The 21,400-nt window shown below is 42.2% G+C and overlaps 1 protein-coding gene across 2 annotated transcripts in view; it reads right to left on the reverse strand.

Annotated features, from left to right (window-relative positions):
- Window positions 1–21,400, reverse strand: part of LOC140496067 (mitogen-activated protein kinase kinase kinase kinase 4) — a 303,330-nt gene that overhangs the window by 155,412 nt on the left and 126,518 nt on the right. For both annotated transcript variants that reach the window (XM_072595575.1, XM_072595574.1), the window contains exons 5-8: window positions 20,606–20,716; window positions 15,290–15,380; window positions 11,056–11,186; window positions 1,747–1,801 (exon numbers count right to left, since the gene is read on the reverse strand). In XM_072595575.1, coding sequence (XP_072451676.1) covers window positions 1,747–1,801; window positions 11,056–11,186; window positions 15,290–15,380; window positions 20,606–20,716 — 388 coding nt within the window. The remainder of the gene's footprint in view (window positions 1–1,746; window positions 1,802–11,055; window positions 11,187–15,289; window positions 15,381–20,605; window positions 20,717–21,400) is intronic.

A 21,400-nucleotide genomic window follows, 5' to 3' on the forward strand; every position in this document is an offset into this window, starting at 1 on the left:
ATGCTGAAGAGGAGATTGGGGGAGTAGGTGGGGAGGTGAGTGGATAAGTGGAGATGGAGCCAAGAGGGAGAGAGATATGAAAACGGTAGGTAAATGAGGGAAATATGGATGGCAGGCCAAGACAGAAGACCTCTGGGACTCAATGTCGAACTCACTAACTTTAGAACCTGATTCCATCCTGCTATGTTTTTAACCCAACCCCACACCGAGCTCTGTTATGACATAGAGCAACCAACTCATTTTCACCCACACCCAGGCACATGATCACATCATATACACAGCTTTCAGCAAGGACTACCCATTCTCTGCTACCCTCAGAACTCATTACCACTTAGTCAGCTTCTCTTCTGTCCTGGCCTCCATAATCCTCTCGTTTATGTACCCCTCTTATATCAAACTCCCTCTCGGCTCCATCTCTACCTGTCCACTCACATCTCTCCTCCAACTCCACCCTACACCACCACCCATGCCACATAACTCAAGGGAATTGTCAAGCTTTGGAAACATTGAGGCTGGTACAATTGCAACATTTTAGAGGTATTTGGATGGATATATGAATAGGAAGGGTTTGGAGGGATATGGGCCGGGGGCTGGCAGGTGGGACTAGATTGGGTTGGGATATCTGGTCAGCATGGACAGGTTGGACTGAAGGGTCTGTTTCCATGCTGTACATCTCTATGACTCTTGACATTTGGATTAGCCATGCAGGGTGACAGAGATACGGTGGGGGCTGTGGGCCCAACCCCCGCTAACAACTGTCCAGGCAGAACAAACTTGAAATAATAAGGCCCTTCTCCCCTGATTTCAGGCATGGAGCAAGGCATTTTTACAAATGTGCATTTATGACCCAGGAATGTAAGTTCAGGCCATATACCGGCCAGATTTCTGATGAGAGTCAAGCTAAATGTAGAAAAGTATACTTCTCAAGCTCGATGCAGATATGTGGCAAGTGTCCAGGATGCTTCAAACTTTGAATGGACTAAATTGTGGTGTCTAGGACATGAAGAGAATTTCTCCAAAACAGATTTCAGTGAAGGGTAGTTGGACTAGCTGTGCGATACTTGCCAACATACAGACCCCAGTAATTGTTCTGCTGTTTAATTCCTGATAAAAGTCAGTGATTAACAATGGGAACTCAACCCCACACAACTCCCATCCTGCTCAGATGCCAACTTCACACTTCCACCCAACCCGACTGGCCACCCTACCCTAACACCCACTGTGACAATAAGCTCACCCATCCACTCTCTCACCCACCCACTGTCTCCACTGAAACTCTGAACAACTACAAAAACTTACCTGAGAACAGCAGCTGATGCAAAATGGGGACATGTCCTTTGTGCTACTACGTTTTGTCAGTGTTCCCTCTGTATGACTGTTGCATCCAGGAGAGCAAGATATGGCTGTGAGGACAAATGGCTAAGGTTGGAGTTATCTTTACAGACAGTGGTGATGTCTTCAGCATCGCTGCTGACCAGAAGATCTGAGCCATTGTTTCAATTATAGAAGGGTCCAAAGCAAGGGCCCAGAATGAGATAGTCATGAAGGAATCTATAGGGAATTCAGAAGAATCTTCTTTACTCAAGATTCCATGGAGCATCTGAGCTGAATGGCCTGTTTTCTCAGCTGCATATTCTAAGCAATTTTCACATGCAGTGTTATAAGTCCATGAGAACTCTTCAACCACCCACACAAACCCTTCATTGTGCACCAGTCCTTAAACACAACCTGAAAAGTGCTACTTACGAGGGGCTCCTTCTGCCATTTCAATCGCTGTGATTCCCAATGACCACACATCACTCTGTGAAGAAGAGGAACAGAACAAATGGTAAATTAAACATTTTAATTCAGATCAGAGTGATAGAAATGAAAGGGAAATGAAGGTGATCGTGATGTAGCAGTTAACACACTTGCAGTGATTGGAATTAGGCTGACCTTGTTGACTACGAGGTCATTGATTGGTTTGCTGACCTGGCCAATCAGGAAAGCCCTGGCTGACCAATATAACCAGAAGTTAAGGGGCACTGTTTGTCACTGGTCACTTGGGTGTTTCCTTTCTTCCTGGTGATGGAATATGAATAAGGTTTCTGCACTCGATGTTTCTTCACTATGTCCTACAACTACACGCACACGACATGGGTGCTGGGGAGAAATAAGCACTACTGCCATTTGGCAATAGTGTGGGGGTTGACACAAAAAAATATACTCAGGAAAGTTAGAGAAAAAAAATAAACTGGACATTCAGGATCTCCTCAGTTCAGGGGACTGATTCCAAGCTGGCTGGTCACAGCCAGTGTGTTACTGTGGAGAGAGGTGCTCTTGGTCTCAGACATTACCTTCATTTGTTTTGTGCTTTTGGAAAAAAATGAGAAAAAAGAAAAAAAAAAGAAAAAAATACATATAACGAGGAGATGTTTCTTTTCTTCCTGGTGATGGAATATGAACAAAGTTTTCTGCACCTGATTTTTTTTTCACTGTGTCCTACACCTACACACACACAACATGTCTGCTAGGAAGAGATAAGCAATCCTGCTGTTTGGCAGTAGTGTGGAGAGGGGGAATGAAGTATAAAACCAGGAGATTAGAATCACCTTAATTCAGGGATGACTCTGAGCTGGCTGGCCACAGCCAGCGTACTGTGCACAAGTATATAAAGGGTGACTTGGTGATGGGATACCAGCCTCTGTGCAGTTATTTCAACACTATTTCCATTGGTCATGGAGACTGATCGGGTTAAATGGTGATGTCAATCACTGTGAATTCACAAGTGCATTTGAATAATTGGGAATGGGCCATTCAGTCTTCGAGTAACGGGGTTATTTGGGGTTTGAGATATGGCCTCTGAATGACAGGCGAAAAACAATCATTCAAAACTTTAGTTCCTCTAACTTCAAAATGTAATTTAACTGTAAAATAGACCAGATTAGATTCCCTAGAATATGGAAACAGGCCATTTGGCCTAACAGGTCCACAGTGACCCTCCAAAGAGTAACCCACCCAGACCCATTTCTCTACCCTATCTTTACCCCTGAATAATGCACCTGACACTACGGGCAATTTAGCATGGTCAATTCACCTAACCTGCACATCTTTAGATTGTGTGAGAAAACCGGAGCACCTGGAGGAAACCCACGCAGACACGGGGAGAATGTGCAAACTCCACACAGACACTCGCCTGAGGCGGGAATCAAACCTAGGTCCCTGGTGCTGTGAGGCAGCAGTGCTAACCACTGAGCCACAGTGCCGCCCCTAATTACAGTTATAGTATTATTTATAGCTCAGGTAGAGACCCATCAAGTTCATTACACATTATTTTTTTCTTTCATTTCCAGTTAGGAGGACTTCAAAATTACGGAGACTATTGATAAGTGTGCATAAGAACATGTCTGCATGGGCTGGAGAGACAGTAATCAGTGGGCACAGATGAAAGATAATTGGTAAAACTACCAGAGGAGAGATGAGGTGCTGCTTTGCTTGGAAGCAGCAAATTGTTGTGCACTGTTTGCCTGAAAGATTAATGGAGGTAGATTCCACAAACATATCTCAAAGAGGAATGAGATAAATTCTTCAAAAATTAAAATTCACACATTCATGAGAAAAAAAGCAACCACTGCATGCATGGGCAGAATGAATTGGGTTGAATGGCCTTCTGTGTTGTATGGCTCCAATGCGACAACTATCCTAATTTAGTCGCAGCACCTCTCATGCTATTTTCTGATTTAATGACAAGACATTTTTCAAAACCACACCATGCTTACAACTTATTATGAAAGCACTTCCAGTAACTAAAAACCAAAACCGTTGACAACTTATTTCAAGATTAACTCCTTGCACATGTGACCAGTACTCGCACTTAAACACACCATGAGGAGCTGTGATTACCAGGCAAACAGTTGATATTCACATTGTCTTCTTAGGATCAATTTCTTAACGTTCAAACTGCCATCGGGTTCTGGCAGATTTCCAATACACCTTCAATTAATCTCACAGCAAAATTAAGAAAATATAGATAGTGCTGGATTAAAATAGTGTGATTCAAACAAAGACTTGGCAAGCTCAGGATATCTTTTCTCCAGAAAATAAACCACAGAATTTATAGCATTGTTATGGTTCAGAAGGAGGCCATTTGGCTATTGTGTTGTGCTGGTTTGATTAGATTCATGAAGTCATAAAGATCTACAACATGGAAACAGACTCTTTGAAGAAACTCGCCCATGCTGACCAGATCTTCTAGCCTAATCTAGTCCCATTTGCCAGCACTTAGCCCATATCCTTCTAAACCCTTCCTATTCATATGCCATCCAGATGCCTTTTAAATGCTGTAACTGTACCAGCCTCCACCATTTCCTCTGGCAGCTCATTCCATACACGCACCACTCCCTGTGTGAAAATGTTGCCCCTTCGCTCCCTTTTAAATTTTTCCCTTCTCATCCTAAACCTATGCTCTCTAGTTCTGGACTCCCCCACTCCAGGGGAAAGATTTTGCCTATTTACCCTATCCACGCCCCTCATGATTTTATAAACCTCTATAAGGTCACCCCTCAGCCTCCGCTGCTCGAGGGAAAACAGCCCCAAATGCTCCAAACCTGGCGGCAGCCTTGTAAATTCTCAAGCCAATCTCCTGCCTTTCTGCATTGTGCTGTACACCATTTCTGGCCAAATAATAATCCAATGCTCTCTCGAGTGCCTCAACTGAACCTGCCTCTACTACAATTCCAGACAATGCATTCCAGACTCTAACTATGCAGTGTGTGCAAAAGACGTTCCTCACATCAGCCTTTTGCACATCACTTTAGACCCAAGCCCTCTTATTCTTGTTCATTTTGATGAGCAGGAATACCGTCACCCAAGCTACTCTGTATGGCTCGCTCACGATTTCTGAAAACCTCTATCCAAAGACCTCTCAGCCTTCTTCTCTCTAAGAAGCACTATCCCAACTTCTTCAATCTATCCTGAGAATAGAAGTTTGGAAATAGTCTTGGCTTGGAATCATTGCTTGCAATATAGCTATCCTGAGAATAGAAGTTTGGAAATAGTCTTGGCTTGAAATCATTGCTTGCAATATAGGAAATATGGTTGTCAATTTGTGCACAGCAAGGTCCGACAGACAGCAATAAATTAGGAATAAGATGGGCAAAAAATGCTGGCCTAGCCAGCGACAGCCTTATCTCATAAATACATTTTAATATATAAAGAATTAGTTCCCTTGTAATGGTAGCTGAAGGATCAATATTGGCCAACCCCTGCTCTTCACAGTAGCTTTGTTTACCCGGTAGGGTGGCTGGTACAATAACTTCACAATGGCCGGTATCCTGTCACCATGCCATCTTTTCTTTTCACACGCAATGTCCTTGACACTGATCAAACTCGCTCAGAGCCAGCTCTCAGAGTGAACAAAATGTCTGACACTCCTGCTCTTATCTGTCAGCCAGGGCTCCCTGATTGGACCAGATTAACAGCTCCACTCAGGGAATTCATGTCCTCTGACATCCACTTCACTGACCTCATTACAGTCACTGCAGGTCGGTCGTTGGATTAGTGTCTCATCTAAATAAGAGATAATGAGGTTTTTAGTCAAACATGACTATCATTCACATTCTGCACCTTAAATGAGTTGTGTTCATAAAGATGTAGCAGAGAACTGATTATGAATCCTAGAAGCACCAGCTGAATCTTTTGTGAATGCTTAGACCATTCCAGACTCATTGTTATTCTGAGAGGTGAATCATGTGATATTGTAAATGGTCTCTGACTTCCGGCTGAGGGAATAATTTGGATAATAGGCAGTTCCTCCTACTCTTTCATCAGAGTCATATCACCATTTTCCCTCTTTCTCATTGCTCCTGATTTTTAACCAGCCGATTCTTCATGCTTTTAAATATACATAAGACATTAGCGGAGTTTTATAAAATTCCTGCTGTACATTGTCCTTTATCTTGCTTTCAGCCTTGTAATGCCTAATTTTATCATTTGGTTATCTGTGCTTTAGACCACTCTTCCGATCCATAGAGTAAATAACTCAATCTTATATTCTTGAGCCAACATTCTCTCTTCATGGAGACTTTGTTCTCTCCTGTCAATAGCTATAGCAGTAATAAGAAATACTGTAGCTGAACCTTAGCTTGACCTAGTACTGGAGTGGAGTTATTGCAATAACTAGCCATTTTCACAAAAGGACATGTTCGTCATAGAATCCCTACATTGTGAAAAGAGGCCCTTTGGCCCACTGAGTCTCCACCAACCCTTCAACATGCACCCTATCCAAACCTACCCTATCCTCATAACCCAACATTTCCTTTGCCTAATCCACGTAACTGGCATATTTTTGGATTGTGGGAGAAAACCGGATCATTCAGAGCAAACTCATGCAGACATGGGCAGAATGTGCGAACTCTGTACAAACAGTTGCCCGAGGATGGAATCAAACCCAGATCCCTGGCACTGTGAGACAGCAGTGCCAAGCACTGAGCCACCATGCTGTGGTATTTACAGGTTTCTAATGTTCTCCTTCTGAGAAAACAGACACTGTTGAAAGCTTTATCAATGATTAAAGTAGGTTGTGAATTTATGACTTTGACTTCGACTATGGACACTGGAGTTATATCTTTAGTCCTTTCACTCTGGTCTTCCATGTGTGGGTTCTCATGCAGAGTACAACTTTGGATCTTCCAGTTCAGTAACATCCACATCTTTCATATATGCAGTGCAGAGTGTCTGGACTTCAAAAAATAAGCTTTTAGATCTTCCACGGCCTCCTACCTGATGCATGGCTGCAACCTGGTGCTTTACCATGACCTGTTTTCCTTACTCCTGCATTCCATCTAATATGATCCGGTGACTGAAAATAGGGGCATTTAACTGGCCGTTAGTACCGTAGCAATAGTCGCATCTAAATACCTGGCTCTGAGATGATGAACTTGACTGCCATCCTGCTGACAACTGAATCCTGCTGACAAACAGCGGACCCTGCTGCTAACACAGGAAAATAACTCCCTTGAAATTAGCAACCATCTCATTCTGCCATTACCCTAGCTGCAGCCTCCTTTCATATTTTCTTTCATAACAGCTGACTGTATTTGCGCAAAAGCTTTGCCTGGATCTTGTTGTTGTTCAGGTTTCTTACAAACCTGCCTCTAATGTTGATTTTTAAGTTCACAAACAGAAACCCCACAGTGATAAGAGTGCTTCATTAACTTGAGAATATCATCTGTAGCTATAGCTCTTAGCAATCGCTTCCAGTTACAGGATATAACTGTCAGTGCAATCTTATTCTTAATTGCATCAAAATGTGAGACCAAAATTTCATTGATTCAGCATATTCCATTGAACTGAGGTTTTGTGCAATGCTAGAAACACTACATAAAAAGCATTTGGTCCCATCATAGTGAAAAAAAACATTTATTTTATCCTCAGCTCTTATTGTGTTCAGTTTCAGCCAGATGTACAATTTTTGTTCACGATTATATCAATCCACTTTATTAAGGTTGAACTCTCCACTGCACCAATTAAGTCTTTAGTACCTGTATTTTTCCTCTGATTTACTGGGTACCTGACAATGATGAGTACACTAAGCAATCTGTCAAATCACTTAAACTTTCCAGAATCAACTTTATGAGTTTCAAATTGTTTCATGCTGTTGTTCAGTCCTGAATTTCTTAAATGAAATGGAAAAGAAAATTCCATTTGGTCTTGTCTCTATCTTTATGTCTTGCATTTCACTCAGTACGACTAGTACATCCTTATGCAGGCGCCATTATACAATTAAGTTTATTTACCCAGTAGAGAGGGCAATATATCAACATGCTCAGATTTTACGTAACACTGCAGATATATAAAGCACAGCAGCTATAAATACCCTTTCTACCACCTGTGAGGATGTGTCTGAGTGGGGTAAGCATTCAAAGTAAAATGCAGGGAAAAAAAAATGAACATTTTGAAATGTTGAAATATGTAAGTGATGGCCTATTCTCTGCAATTATGCATTGTTCATTTCATGCCAATCTACAGAGTTTAAAGTCATATTGACTCAAAATGTCAACTCTGTTTCTCTGTCTCCACGGATGCTGCCAGACCTGCTGAGTTTCTTCAAAAAATCTCTCTGTCTGTTTCAATGTTTTTGGAATGTGTGCATGTGCAGTCCATTTCAGATGCCGTTGAGTACGTTACACATTATCATTGATTGGAAGTTGAACAGTTGAGGAGTTAACACAATCAGGAACAGCCATATAATGTGGCCCTGGCTACTGCTGCCCTGAACTCAAACCTCAGAATCTATTACCATTTCACAGGATTAGAATATATTTTAATGGTGCAATTAAAAAGACAGTTAAAGTATAATAAATTCTCCATGATAAATGTTCTGGAACTGATCACAATAATACATTTTTGGTGCCAATCTATCCTCAGTCATAACTGTGCTTTGCCTGAAATCATTTTTTTCTCTCAGATTTAATCAGAGTTCCCCTGGTAGCATTATTCAGTCTACTCTCTTTCTGTCAGATTCTGTAAGAATCAGATGCTGCCCTAATCCTAGTATCTCCTGAAACATCCATATTTTATCTTGTGTTTTTCTCATCAAAGCCAACCCTGTAAATTTCTGAATGTTTGGCTGGATTATCTAAAGGAGTTGTAATTTGTCATTTGCCGTTCCTTTTCAGAACAAGAATGTGAAATTTTGGGAACTCGAGGCTTTATCCTTGAATTATAAATGTCAATGTGAAATGAATTGCTCAGAAGTCCACATTAGTTATGGCAAGACTTTGATCAGCCATTAATCTGAGCCCGTACCTGTCCCCTCAAGTGGTTGTAAAGGATCCCATTGCATTCTTCTGAAGAAGGGTAGAGGAGATCTGGCTGATGTTTATCTCTCAATTAACAACATTGAAAAATTCCCAGAGCACCTATCACAGGAATAATTGACCTTAGCATGTGTAGCTTGCTTCCATTTTCTATCCTTTCACAGGATGTGACTGCTACTGACCAGTCCAGTATTCATTGTCCACGCGTGTTGGAACTTGTTCCTTAAATCACAACAGCATGTGACCTTATAAAAATAAGATTGGCTTGTAAAGTACTTTGTAAGGTCCTGAGATGTGTCTTTTAAATTTGAGCCTTTCTTCCAACTTTACCTTGATGCATGCAACTGACATATAATTTACTCAATGGCCTATTGGCTAACTTTTAAAATTCTAATGTCTTAATTGTTCTATCTCTTCATTTTGTGAACATATCTAATTTGCCTGCATTTGTGTTACACTCTCTAAAGCCATTCCACGTTTAGGTTTTAAAATAAGATGGTACTGTATCGGTTTTTGCACTGCCAATGCAATCATCTCTGCAGTGATGAGTGAGCTACACAGGGGAGTCTTCCCTTTGGAAAGCGGGAACTTACCAAGGTCCCTTCCATAGTACCTTCTAAACCCACACTCTCCACCGCATAGGAGGATAAGGGCAGCAGATATGTGGGAAAACCAACTTCCCTGTCAGTCTTCATATCATATTCACTTTGAAATATATCACACAACACCAGGTTATAGTCCAACAGGTTTATTTGAAAGCCATAACCTGGTATTGTGTGACTTTGAACTTTGTCCGTCCCAGTCCATCACCGGCACCTCCACATCTTGAAATACATCACTGATCCTTCATTCTTGCTGGTTCAGAATCCTGGGGAAATCCACTCTAACTGTACAGTTGGTGTATTGACACCATATGGATTGCAACAGCATGAGAAATTCACTCATCACTACTCAAGGACAATGACAGATGAGCAGTACATGTTGGCCTGGCCAGAGATGCAAAAATACAGTGAAAGGTGTTTAAGTTGCCATACCACAGTATATTAGTAGTAGAAGACATACATTTTAAAAAAAATTAAAAATGAAGTCAAAGCGCATCTTAGTTCAATTCATGGCTTCGGGGTTCAGGAAAAGACAGTACCGCTGCAGAAAGTCACCAAAGCTGCTGCCAAAGAAGAAGACCATCATGTTGGACCACTGGAATCCCAGGACGCAAGACTCCACAGAATCCTGAAACCTCACCGGTCTCAGGCCAGAAGACATTCAAAGGAATCCTAGACTGCCAGATGCCAGGCAGAAACCACCACATCGCTGAAGTCATTGCCAACTTGGATTGATGGATTACCGGGCCATAAGACTCTACAGAAACCACTGTGAGGACCAGTCTTGTTGCTGAAGCTGGCCATGCACGCCGGCTGCTGGAATCTCGGGACACAGCACCTTGCAGAATCTCAAAGCCTCACTGACCCTGGACTGGACGATGTCATGGAAGACCCCCAAAGGAATCCTACATCATCTGATGCCAGGACGAAATTGCCCCATTGCTGAAGCCATTGCCAACCTAGACTAATGGAATTCTGGGCCATGCTGCCAAAGATGCCGAAGCAGACCATATTGGTTCCATACAAACTGCAATGCACTAAAGTACCACCCCATCTTTGGAGATTTCAGATTGAGCTCAGAAGAGTTTCTGATAGAGTCTTCTTCACATTTGTTGCTGAAATGTGGCTGCTACCAGCTAGTCCTTGCCTACAGAAGATAGTAATAGGGAAATGTAGAAGCAGACTATCTTACAACTAGTTGTTGAATCTTCAGTGAGGATTATGGTCACTTGAAACTAGGCCAGATCAGGTGGAGCAGTGGGTTTCATTCCCAGACAGAACCTTTTTAACTTTTGGTGATACCAAAGTCTCCATTCAATCATTTGAGATACCCTGTGCTGTGGTCTATCATGTTTGCTTTCCTGATACTAATTGTACAATAAACATTGAGACTTTTCAGGTAATTATGGCTCTTTGAGAGGGCTATCCAATCAGACCCAGCCCATTGCCGTTTCCCTATTTCCCTCTTTTTCTTCTTTCTTTTTAAGTATACATCAGATTCCCTTTAAAATTTATAACTGAATTTGCAATCCCAATCACAACAGATTACAGATGCTAACAGTGCAGCAATAACCAATTCACTTTCTTTCACTGTCCCATGGTCTTTTGTTCTGAACTGTTTTTCTCAGCAACACTGAGCAAGGTGCATTGCTTACTCTGTAGTCGTATGTGGAATCTGCGTTCTCGTCACACGCTATGACTTCGGGTGCCATCCAGTAGGGTGTGCCGATGAAAGTATTCCGTTTCTCCATGGTCCTGTCCAGTTGAGCACTGACCCCAAAATCAACTGCAAGGAGAGATCAAACAATTAATTTCAAACATCACATCACAATATTAAAATACACTTTTGGAGCGGGCGGGGGGTTGTTAGAGGAGCACGGAGGTTACAAGCTTCCAGTACTCAGCATGTTTTGCTACTTCCTTAAGTATAGTTCGAAGGCCATTTTAAACCTTCAAGAAGGTTTAAAAATGATTTCCTGCTAATTTAAAGTGAACATTGTGTAATAGGCAAGCAGGCAGACGGCAAAGGAAAGTCAAATTGTGGGTGACTAATACATAAGAGTACGTTGAAGAATTAGCAAGCAATGTTAATGAAGGGGAAGTTATAGATGTGGCATTTGACAAGGTGCTCCTTAAAGGTTACCGAACAAAGTAAAAGATGACAGTGTAGTGGCAACATATTAGTGTGGTTACAGGACTGGTTGGCTATATTAAAAAAAAAACAAAAGAACTGCAGATACTGTTTTTGTTTCCAGTTAGCTAATACAGTCACAGAGTCACAGAGATGTACAGCATGGAAACCGACCCTTCAGTCCAACTTATCCATGCCATCAGATATCTTTACCTATTCTAGTCCCAATTGTCAGCATTTGGCCCATATCCCTCGAAAACCTTCCTATCCATATACCCATCCAGATGCCTTTTAAATGTTATAATTTTGGGTAAAAACAATGACTGCAGATGCTGGAAACCAGAGTCTAGATTAGAGTGGTGCTGGAAAAGCACAGCAGTTCAGACAGCATCCGAGGAGCAGTAAAATCGATGTTTCGGGCAAAAGCCCTTCATCAGGAATCCCTTATTCCTGGTTTCCAGCATCTGCAGTCATTGTTTTTACCTAGTTGATTTTAACCCTACTGCAAATCCTCTTGCAAGGATACCTGCCTTGAAGAAGTTTTCCTCCGCTCTCTACAAGAATCTCAGGGAGTCCCTCTCCCACTGCAACTCCCAGGTCATTTCCTCTGCCCTGAAGCTCTTCAGCCATGTCCTGAAACAAACTTGCTACTACAGCCTAATTTGCTTCCTCATTGCCTGCCTCCGTAAACAACTCACCCCACACAGATTCTGGGCCACCTTTAAACCAGCAGAGTGCGGAACCGAACAGGATAAACAGTACAGACTACAGATTCAAAAACACCAGCAACGGCTCCCCCCCCCCAATGTTATAATTGTATCAGCCTCCATCACTTCCTCTGGCAGCTCATTCCATACACGCACCACTCTCTGTGTGAAAAAGTTGCCCCTTAAGTCCCTTTTAACTTTTTCCGCTCTCACCCTAAATCAATGCCCTCTAGTTCTGGACTTCTCCACTCCAGGGAAAAGACCTTGTCTATTTATCCTATCCATGCCCTCATGATTTTATAAACCTCTATAAGGTCACCTTCAGCCTCCAATGCTCCAGGGAAATTTCAGACTCTCTCTATAGATTAGATGAGATTCCCTAGGCTGTGGAAACAGGCCCTTCAGCCCAACTAGTCCACACCGACCCTCCGAAGAGTAATCCACCCAGACCCATTCCCCCTAACTAATGCACCTAACTCTATGGGCAATTTAGCATGACCAATTCACCTAAACTGCACATCACTGCATTGTGGGAGGAAACCAGAGCACCCGGAGGAAACCCACACAGACATGGAGAGAATGTGCAAACTTCACACAGAGAGTCGCCCAAGGCTGGAATCGACTTGGGACGCTGGCGCTGTGAGGCAGCAGTGCTAACCATTGAGCCACCATGCCACCCCAATCCTCAAATCCTCCAACCAAAAATTTAGCAGACAGTCAGGATAAATAGGACATGCTCATGTTGGCAAATGCTAATGAGTATATTGCCATTGGAATCAATGTTGGAACCTCAGCTGTTTACAATTTAAGTCAATCATTTGGATGAATGAACCTAAGGTATTGGTAAATTTGCTGATGACACTGAGGGAGGTGGGCAGGAAGTTGTGAAGTGGACATAATGAGTCTGAAAAGAGATATAGCAAGATTGAGTGACTAGGGAAAATTATTTAGCAAGTGGAGGCACGGTGGCACAGTGGTTAGCACTGTTGCCTCACAGCGCCAGAGATCTGGGTTCAATTCCCGCCTCAGGCGACTGACTGTGTGGAGTTAGCACGTTCTCCCCGTGTCTGCGTGGGTTTCCTCCGGGTGCTCCGGTTTCCTCCCACAGTCCAAAGATGTGCAGGTCAGGTGAATTGGCCATGCTAAATTGCCCGTAGTGTTAGGTAAGGGGTAAATGTAAATGTAGGGGTATGGGTGGGTTGCGCTTCGGCGGGGCGGTGTGGACTTGTTGGGCCGAAGGGCCTGTTTCCACACTGTAAGTTATCTAATCTAAAAAAATTCTGTGAAAATAGGAATTTGTCTTCTATGGCATGAAGAAAAGAAAAAGAGTCTAATATTTAAATAGAGAGAAACTACAGAACTCTGTAATAAAAAGGAACCTAGATGTCCTGGTAAACGAATCAAAAAAGCTGCTATTCAGGTACAGCATGTATTAGGAAGGTAAACCAAATACCATTTAATGGGATGGGGATGTTTTGTGACAGTTGCAAATGACATTAGTAAGGCCAGATCTGGAGTAGTGTGTCCAGTTTTGATGTCCCTATTATAAAAAAAGACATAATAGCTTCAGAAGCATCTCATGAAAAATTTACTCGATAGATTCCTGAGATGAAGACATTAACTTAGGAAGAAAGGTTGCGTAGTTTTGAAACAAAAACTGAAATTACTCGAAAAACTCAGCAAGTTTGGCAGCATCTGTAGAGAGAAAGCACAGTCTTCGCTTTACTTTAAGTTAGATAGGTTCAGTTTGTGTCCATTGGAGTTTAAAAAAAACGAGGGGTGATCTCCTTAAAGTATAAGTTGCTTGATGAGACTTGAAAGGTTGGTTGCTAACCGGATGTTTCCTTTCTGGGAAAAACTGGTATGAGGCAGCAAAATTAAAAATTAATGTTAACATAAGTTCTGGGCGATGTGGGTTCAAATCCCACCACGGAAGATGATGGAATTTTAATTCAATTAACAAGTTTGTAAATGTGAGCAAGTCTCAATGAAAGTGCCATTAATTGCTGTAAAATAGACAGGTAGGAAGCTGGAAGTACACAACAAGTCGGGCAGCATCAGGAGGTGGAGAAGTCGATATTTCTGCTGGTCAGAAGAAGGGTTAAACCCAAAACATTGATTGCTCCACCTCCTGATGCTGCCTGGCTCACTGTGTTCATCCAGCCTCCTGCCTGTCTGTCTTGAATTCCAGCATCTGCAGTTTTATTTTGTCTCTAACCATTGATTGCTGTAAAAGCCTACCTCATTTATTAATGTCCTTTAGGGTTGGAAATCTGCCGTCCTTAGTTGGTCTGTTATTCCAAGCCCATAAGAATGTGGTTGACTTTAACTGCTCCTCTGAGTGGCAAGTTACTCAGTTCAAAGGCAGTTAGGGAGGGGGGAGAAATGCTGGCCTTGTCAGTGACACTGGCTTCCCAGGAAAGAAGAAAACAAACTCCAGAACGTACATTATCAACTGGATGTCCTAAATTTACCCCAATCCTTCTGTTCTGGTCGGCAATGGAAGGATGCTGGGGCTTTGCTCCTGGACGTCAACACGCCCCAAATGACCACAGTTTCTGCGTAAGTATTAGGTAATATCAATCCTTCCTGGGACATAATTGCCAATCTGTAGACTGCTTACAATCAACAATGAGAGTCCTTCATCTGCTCTTTCCTGCTTTATGCAGAAAAACAAAATCAGTGACAGCTTTCCATTGGTAATGCAATTCAGGAATAGAACCTGGGATCTCTTTGTTTCTGCAGGTCAGTATCACACGAGTGAAATAAAGGATATCATTGCATCCTTGGTCATTAAGATTGGTGTCTGGGATGTGTTTACATGGAATGATGTTTAATTAATTAACGCAAAAACTAGATTAAATGGAACAATTATTGGCTATACATAATTGTCGATCACAAACTATCAGGAACAGCATTTACTGAAATAAACAACAGAACTAAAGCTTTATCAAATATATCATTAAAACACCCATTGGATCCTGATTCTGAATTAATTCCCCTGTTACTCACAAACCTATAAGGATCCTAATATTTTAAAGAAATGCTTACCCAACTTTACTTCTGCATTCTCTGTTAATAACACATTCTGTCCTTTGATGTCACGGTGAATAACATGGTGGGAATGTAGGTGCGCCAGACCCTGTGAGTAGAATTCGACAGAGAGTTAGACGGTAAACCAAAGAGATTTGTCTGGATATTAATTACAAAGTGATTCGCCAATCTACTTGTTGTTCAAACACTGAAGGTAGAAATAATTTACATATATATAGTAAAGTCATTCACAGCAAGTGAATTATTTTGGAACTGTGACAGTGAAGTTTCCAGAACCAAGAGATTAACTAACTAACTGGTTGATTTAATATTTGATGAAATACATAACTAATTTACAACAGCCAGTTCTTTTATAACGGATGTTTCTTCAACACAAATTGGTTATAACACAATTGAAGAATTTACACCATTATTTGTAGAATGCGAGCTTTCATTACGTGCACAGGCGATAACATGATTCCGATCCCATTGGTTAAGATGGTGTTACTATTACATGATGTTTGTATAACGCGGGATTGCACAGGAACGGAATGATCGTGTTATATCAGAACAGACTGTATTGGCAGTGATAGTTGAGGGCACAATGTTGACTTGGATGTTGACAGCATTTTCTATGTAATCCTTTACGACTACCCGAATAAATAAATGTGGTGTTCATTTGCAGGGTGGTAATGCAGCAATTCCTCATCTCTACCTTCAGACTCAAAGACAAGAGTGAAGCTAATTACGGGATTGTTAAAGTGCACCAGAAGTAGGCCATTGTGCCCACTTATCTGCACCAGCTCTCTGAATGAAACTTCACTTAGTGCCATTCTCCTGTCTTTTCTACATAGCTGTGCACATTCTTACTTTTCAGGTAACACACTGTCCACATCCCTATTGGCCTGGAATAATTCTATTAAATCTCCTCTCAGTGTTTTTGTTTTCAAGAAAAACAGTGCCAACTTCTACAATCATTGTGAAATATGTACATGCACACTCAAATCCCTTTGTTTATGCACCTCATTCAGAATTGTACCCATAATTGTTTCTCTATGTTCTTCCTACAAACCCAAATTACTACACATTTATTTGTACTAAACTTCATCTCCCACTTGTTCCCCCATTTCACCAACTTGCTTTTTGCCCTGATCACATTCTAGACCTTCCTCCTCACATTTCACAAACCTGCCCACATTCATGTTGTTCGCAAACTTTGAAATTGTGTCCTGCACACCAAAGTCTAGATTAAAAAATATATAAGTGGAAAGCAAAGATCTTAACATTGGGTCTTAGTGAACTTCACTGCATCTTCGTGCAGTCTGAAAAAAAAAACATTAATTAAGAAGGTAGAGAGGTATAGATGTCAAAGAAGGACATTTCAGAACCCAGAGCCAAGATAGCTGAAGTTATGGTCACCAGTTGTGGAACACTTAGATCAAGAATGTATAGGAGGCCAGAACTGGAGAAAAGTAAGAGATCTTGAAGGATCTGGGATTGAAGGAGACTGAAGGGAGGGCGGAGCTCTGTTGAAGTTTGACAGCAAAGCGAGTATTAAAATCAAGGTAAGCTGAGCTAGGTGTTATTAAGGTGAGTGAGCACAGATTTGATAGTGAACAGGATTTAATGTTAAAAAAACACAGATGATGGAAAAATGACTCGAAAACAGAAATTGGTGGAGAAACTCAGCTGGTCTGGCAGTATCTGTGGAGAGAAATCAGAGTTTAATGTTTCAAGTCTGGTGACTGCTCTTCAGAACAGGTTCCTTCTTTCCAAGTTTGGACCACAGATGAAAGGAGGCAGATCACAAGCTAAAGACGTTCCGTGAAAAAGCGAGTCCTCCGGTGAGAACAGATCTTTGGGTTTGACAAAGTATTTCCTGGTCTCATTAATCTGAGCAAGTGAATATTGTGAAAGGTTCTGATATGAAATGGCAGCACTGCACTCTGGAACAGGTTCAAAAACAATATCGTTGTATAGCAGCAGGTTTTAATTAGCTGACAAAGGGCGGAAGCTGGTAAAACTAAGGAGCTTAGGATTGGATGCAACATAATAGAGTTGGTGAAAAAAAAATATATTTTAGTATTAGAATCTATTACAATGGGAGCTGTACAAATCTCAATATAAATTTGGAAGATTCAGTTGGAAGATTTGGATAAATGCGCAAAGTTGAACAGCAATAAGATACAGAACTTATGGTATCACAAGAATGGATGCTACTGATATGCCAGTGATATGCCCAGCTCTATATTCACTCCAGGAATACTATAGGAATGTAGGAGCAGGAGGAGACCATTTAGGCCCTCAAATTTCTTCCATTAGCTCATGGTGATCTGTAGCCAAAAGCAGCCTTTGGCTCTTATCACTTAATAGCTTTGCTTAATGAAACCTTATCTAGCTCAGATTTAAAATTAACAACTTATCAAGCATGCACTGCCATTTGTGGAATAGAGTTCCAAACCTTTGCCACGGGGCGGCACGGTGGCTCAGTGGTTAATACTGCTGCCTCACAGCACCAGGGTCCCAGGTTCGATTCCAGCCTCAGGCAACTGTCTGTGTGGAGTTTGCACATTCTCCCCGTGTCTGCGTGGGTTTCCTCTGGGTGCCCCGGTTTCCTCCCACAATCCAAAGATGTGCAGGTTAGGTGAACTAGCCATGCTAAATTGCCCATAATGTTAGGTGCAATTAGTCAGAGGGAAATGGGTCTGGTGGGTTACTCTTCGGAGGGTCGGTGTGGACTGGTTGGGCTGAAGGGCCTGTTTCCACACTGTAGGGAATTTCATCTAATCATCTTTGTATATAGAATTGCTTCCTAACATCTCTCCTGAATGGTCTGGTCATAATTCTCAGACTACGCCCCTTAGATTGAGAGTCCCCAACCACTAGAAATAATTTATCTGCCCTCTCTTTTCCTGTTAATATTTTGAAGACTTCAATCAGATCTCCCTTTAACCTTCTAAATGCTAGAGAATAAAGGCCTAATGTGTATAATTTTGTCTCTCATAACTTAACCCCTGAAGTCCAGGTATCATTTTTGGAAATCTATGTTGTACTCCTTCCTCGATCAATATATCCTTCCTAAGGTCTGCTGCAGAAGAAAAGAACTAAATGGTAAGTGGGCTGAATGTAATTATGCCTGTTTTATGTTCCCCTGCCGAAATCCAACTTCACCCCAAAGCACCTGCACATGATTATTCTTCTACAGCTTATGGGCATCATAGACAGGTCAACATTTATTGCCTATTCCTAACTAAACCTCGAGATACTGATGGTGATCTGCCTTCTTGCACCATTGAGTCCACATGGTGTAAGTACATCTACAGTGCTGTCTGAAAGGTACACCGAAGAGATACTGAAAGTGGTAATTTAGGAGGAAGTTTTTTTAAAAATTTCACTTGCGAGAATTTGACCATGAGCGCAAAATGCTGACAATCAAAGCTATCCTAAATTCAAGATCCCCGACAGCCTAACTATCCCTTCAATTACTCAAAACAAAAAATGCTGGAAATCACAGTGTGTCAGGCAGCATCCATGGAAAGAGAGCAAGCTAACATTTCGAGTCTAGACGGCTCTCAATCAGAGCTGATGTGAAGTGCAGAGGGAGCAGCATATACGCTAAGGCAGTGGGGGAGGGTGGCGGTTGGATTCTGGAGAGGAAAAGGGTATTGATTGAGCAGGTTAAACCATCAGAATGGCAGAACAATGATGTGTCTAACCACCCAACTGGAAAGGGCAGACAGTCTCATTGGAATGGAGGGAGGGGAGAGAGGACATGGTGACAGTGAATACAACACGTAAAGCTAAAAGGAAGGTAAGGAATGGGAGTGGGTTCACAGTCTGAAGGTGTTGAACTCAATATTAAGCCTAGAAGGCTGGAAAGTGCCTGATCTGAAGGTGAGATGTTGTTTCTCCAGTTTGCTCTGTGGTTCTCTGGAGCACTGCAGCGTGCTGAGGACAGATTGGTGGTCATGTGAGCAGGACGTCGTGTTAAAATGACTGGCTACAGGAAGGCCAGGGTCATGCTTGTGCACAGACTATAGATGGCCTGCAAGGCAGTCACCCAGACTGCATTTGGTTTCTCCAATGTAGAGTAGGCCACACTGGGTGCAGAGAATGCAATGGACTAGTCTGGAGGAGGTGAAATGCTGCTTCACCTGGAAAGCCTGTTTAGGCCCTTGGATGGTCAGCAGGGAGGAGGGGGAATGGACAGGTGTTGCACCTTCTGTGGTTACATGGGAATTGGGGGGGGTGGGGGGGGTGGGTGACGTAGTGTTGGAGGTCAAGCTATGGACCAGAGTGTCCTGGAAGGGAACAGTTCCTGTGAAATGCAGACAGAGGGAGTGAGGGGAAGATATGTTTGGTGGTGGAATTCTGCTGGGGTTGTCTGAAATAATGGAGAACGATCCTTTGAATGCAGAGGCTGGTGGAATGAAAAGCAAGGACAAGAGGGACCGCTCACACTGCGATGAGTGATGGGAAGGAGCAAAGGCAGAAGCATGATGATAGGTTGGATGCAGTTGAGGGCCTTGTCAACACAGTGGGCTGGAAAACTCAGTTATGGAACAAGCAAGCCAGGTCAACAGCCCTGTTTTGGAAGGTGTCATCATCTGGACAGATAGGATGTAGGTGAAGGAACTGGGAGAATGGAAAGGAATCTTTCTAGAACGTAGGATAAGAAGAGCCTTAGTGAAGGTAACTATGGGAGTTAGTGGCTTTGTAGTGGGTGGCAGTGGAAGGGCTCTGGCCTGATACGTCTATTTTCCTGCTCCTTGGTTGCTGCCTGACCTGCAGCACTTTTCCAGCACTACCCTCTCATCTCCAGCAACTGCAGACCCCACTGTCTCCTAGATGGGCGTGGACAGTTTATTCCTCAAAATGGAGATGGAGAGGTCAAGGAAAGGAAGGGAAATGTCAAAGATGAACAATATGAAAGTTATAGAGGGGTGGGAATTGGAGGCAAAATGAACAAATTTATCCCTTCAGTTGCCCAGCCTACAATATCTATCCTTGGAATGCCCACACTCTGAAACAGTTAAGCCCTGTAATAATCAAGCATCTTAAAAAAAAAGTCACAAGTCACAGCTACATCTGGTGATGGCACATTTCTGATGGGGTTAAAGTATTGCACCACCACGCCTCGCAAAGACAAAAAAAACCAGTATTTCAGAAATAGATTAAACATCAGACCCTGACTGTTGAGGAACACACTTTAGAACCTACATCATATGAAGGACAGATTAAACCCGCAGGTGAATTTGTAAAAGGTAAACCTGAGGCATCATAGTGAAATGGCAGCTTGATTAAATGAGTTTGTGATTTCAAATTCAAACTTACTCGAAGAACCTCTCGACAGATGTAAGCTATCCAGTCTTCTTTCAGGCAGTTCCCTTTCGTTTTCTTCACCAAATCAGTTACAGAGCCTGCTCCACAGAATTCCATTACCAGCTGCAATCAAAAGCAAAATGAGAAGCAAAGGATGGATTTTAATACAAGTCAAAGTGCCATATATCAAACAGAAAAATTGTAGATAATACATAGAATGACACTGAATTTCCAGCACAGGTTCAGGCCATTCAGTCCATCTGCTGGGAGCTGATGTTTATGCTCCACATGTACCTCCTCCCACTATTCTACATTCAACATTAGCAGTTTGTTCAAGGAAGTGGGTGTCACCAGTGGCTTTTATGCCCATCTCAAATTGCCCTAGTGAGCTGCCTTCTTAAACTGTTATAGTTCTTGGGATGTAGGACAACATACAGTGTCCCTTTGTCTCTTTCTCTTTCATGTGTTTATCCAACTGCTTCTTAAAAGACTATAATATTCAATCCAGCTCTTCTATTTGGTAGCAATGTTTTATATTTTAAATGCTGTCTGCATGAAAAGGTTATAGTCCAACAGGTTTAATTGGAAGCACTAGTTTTCGGAGCGCTGCTCCTTTGTCAGGTGGTGAAGGAACAGCGCTCTGAAAGCTAGTGCTTCCAATTAAATCTGCTGGACTATAACCTGGTGTTGTGTGATTTTTAATGTTACACACCCCCAATCCAACACCAGCATCTCCAAATGCATGAAGAAGTTGGATTCCCTGTTGATCTTTTATGACATTCTTAGTATTGGATTTCCTCACAGGTA

The sequence above is a fragment of the Chiloscyllium punctatum genome, chromosome 25 (genome assembly GCF_047496795.1).
Source record: "Chiloscyllium punctatum isolate Juve2018m chromosome 25, sChiPun1.3, whole genome shotgun sequence".
In the NCBI taxonomy this organism is placed as follows: domain Eukaryota; kingdom Metazoa; phylum Chordata; class Chondrichthyes; order Orectolobiformes; family Hemiscylliidae; genus Chiloscyllium; species Chiloscyllium punctatum.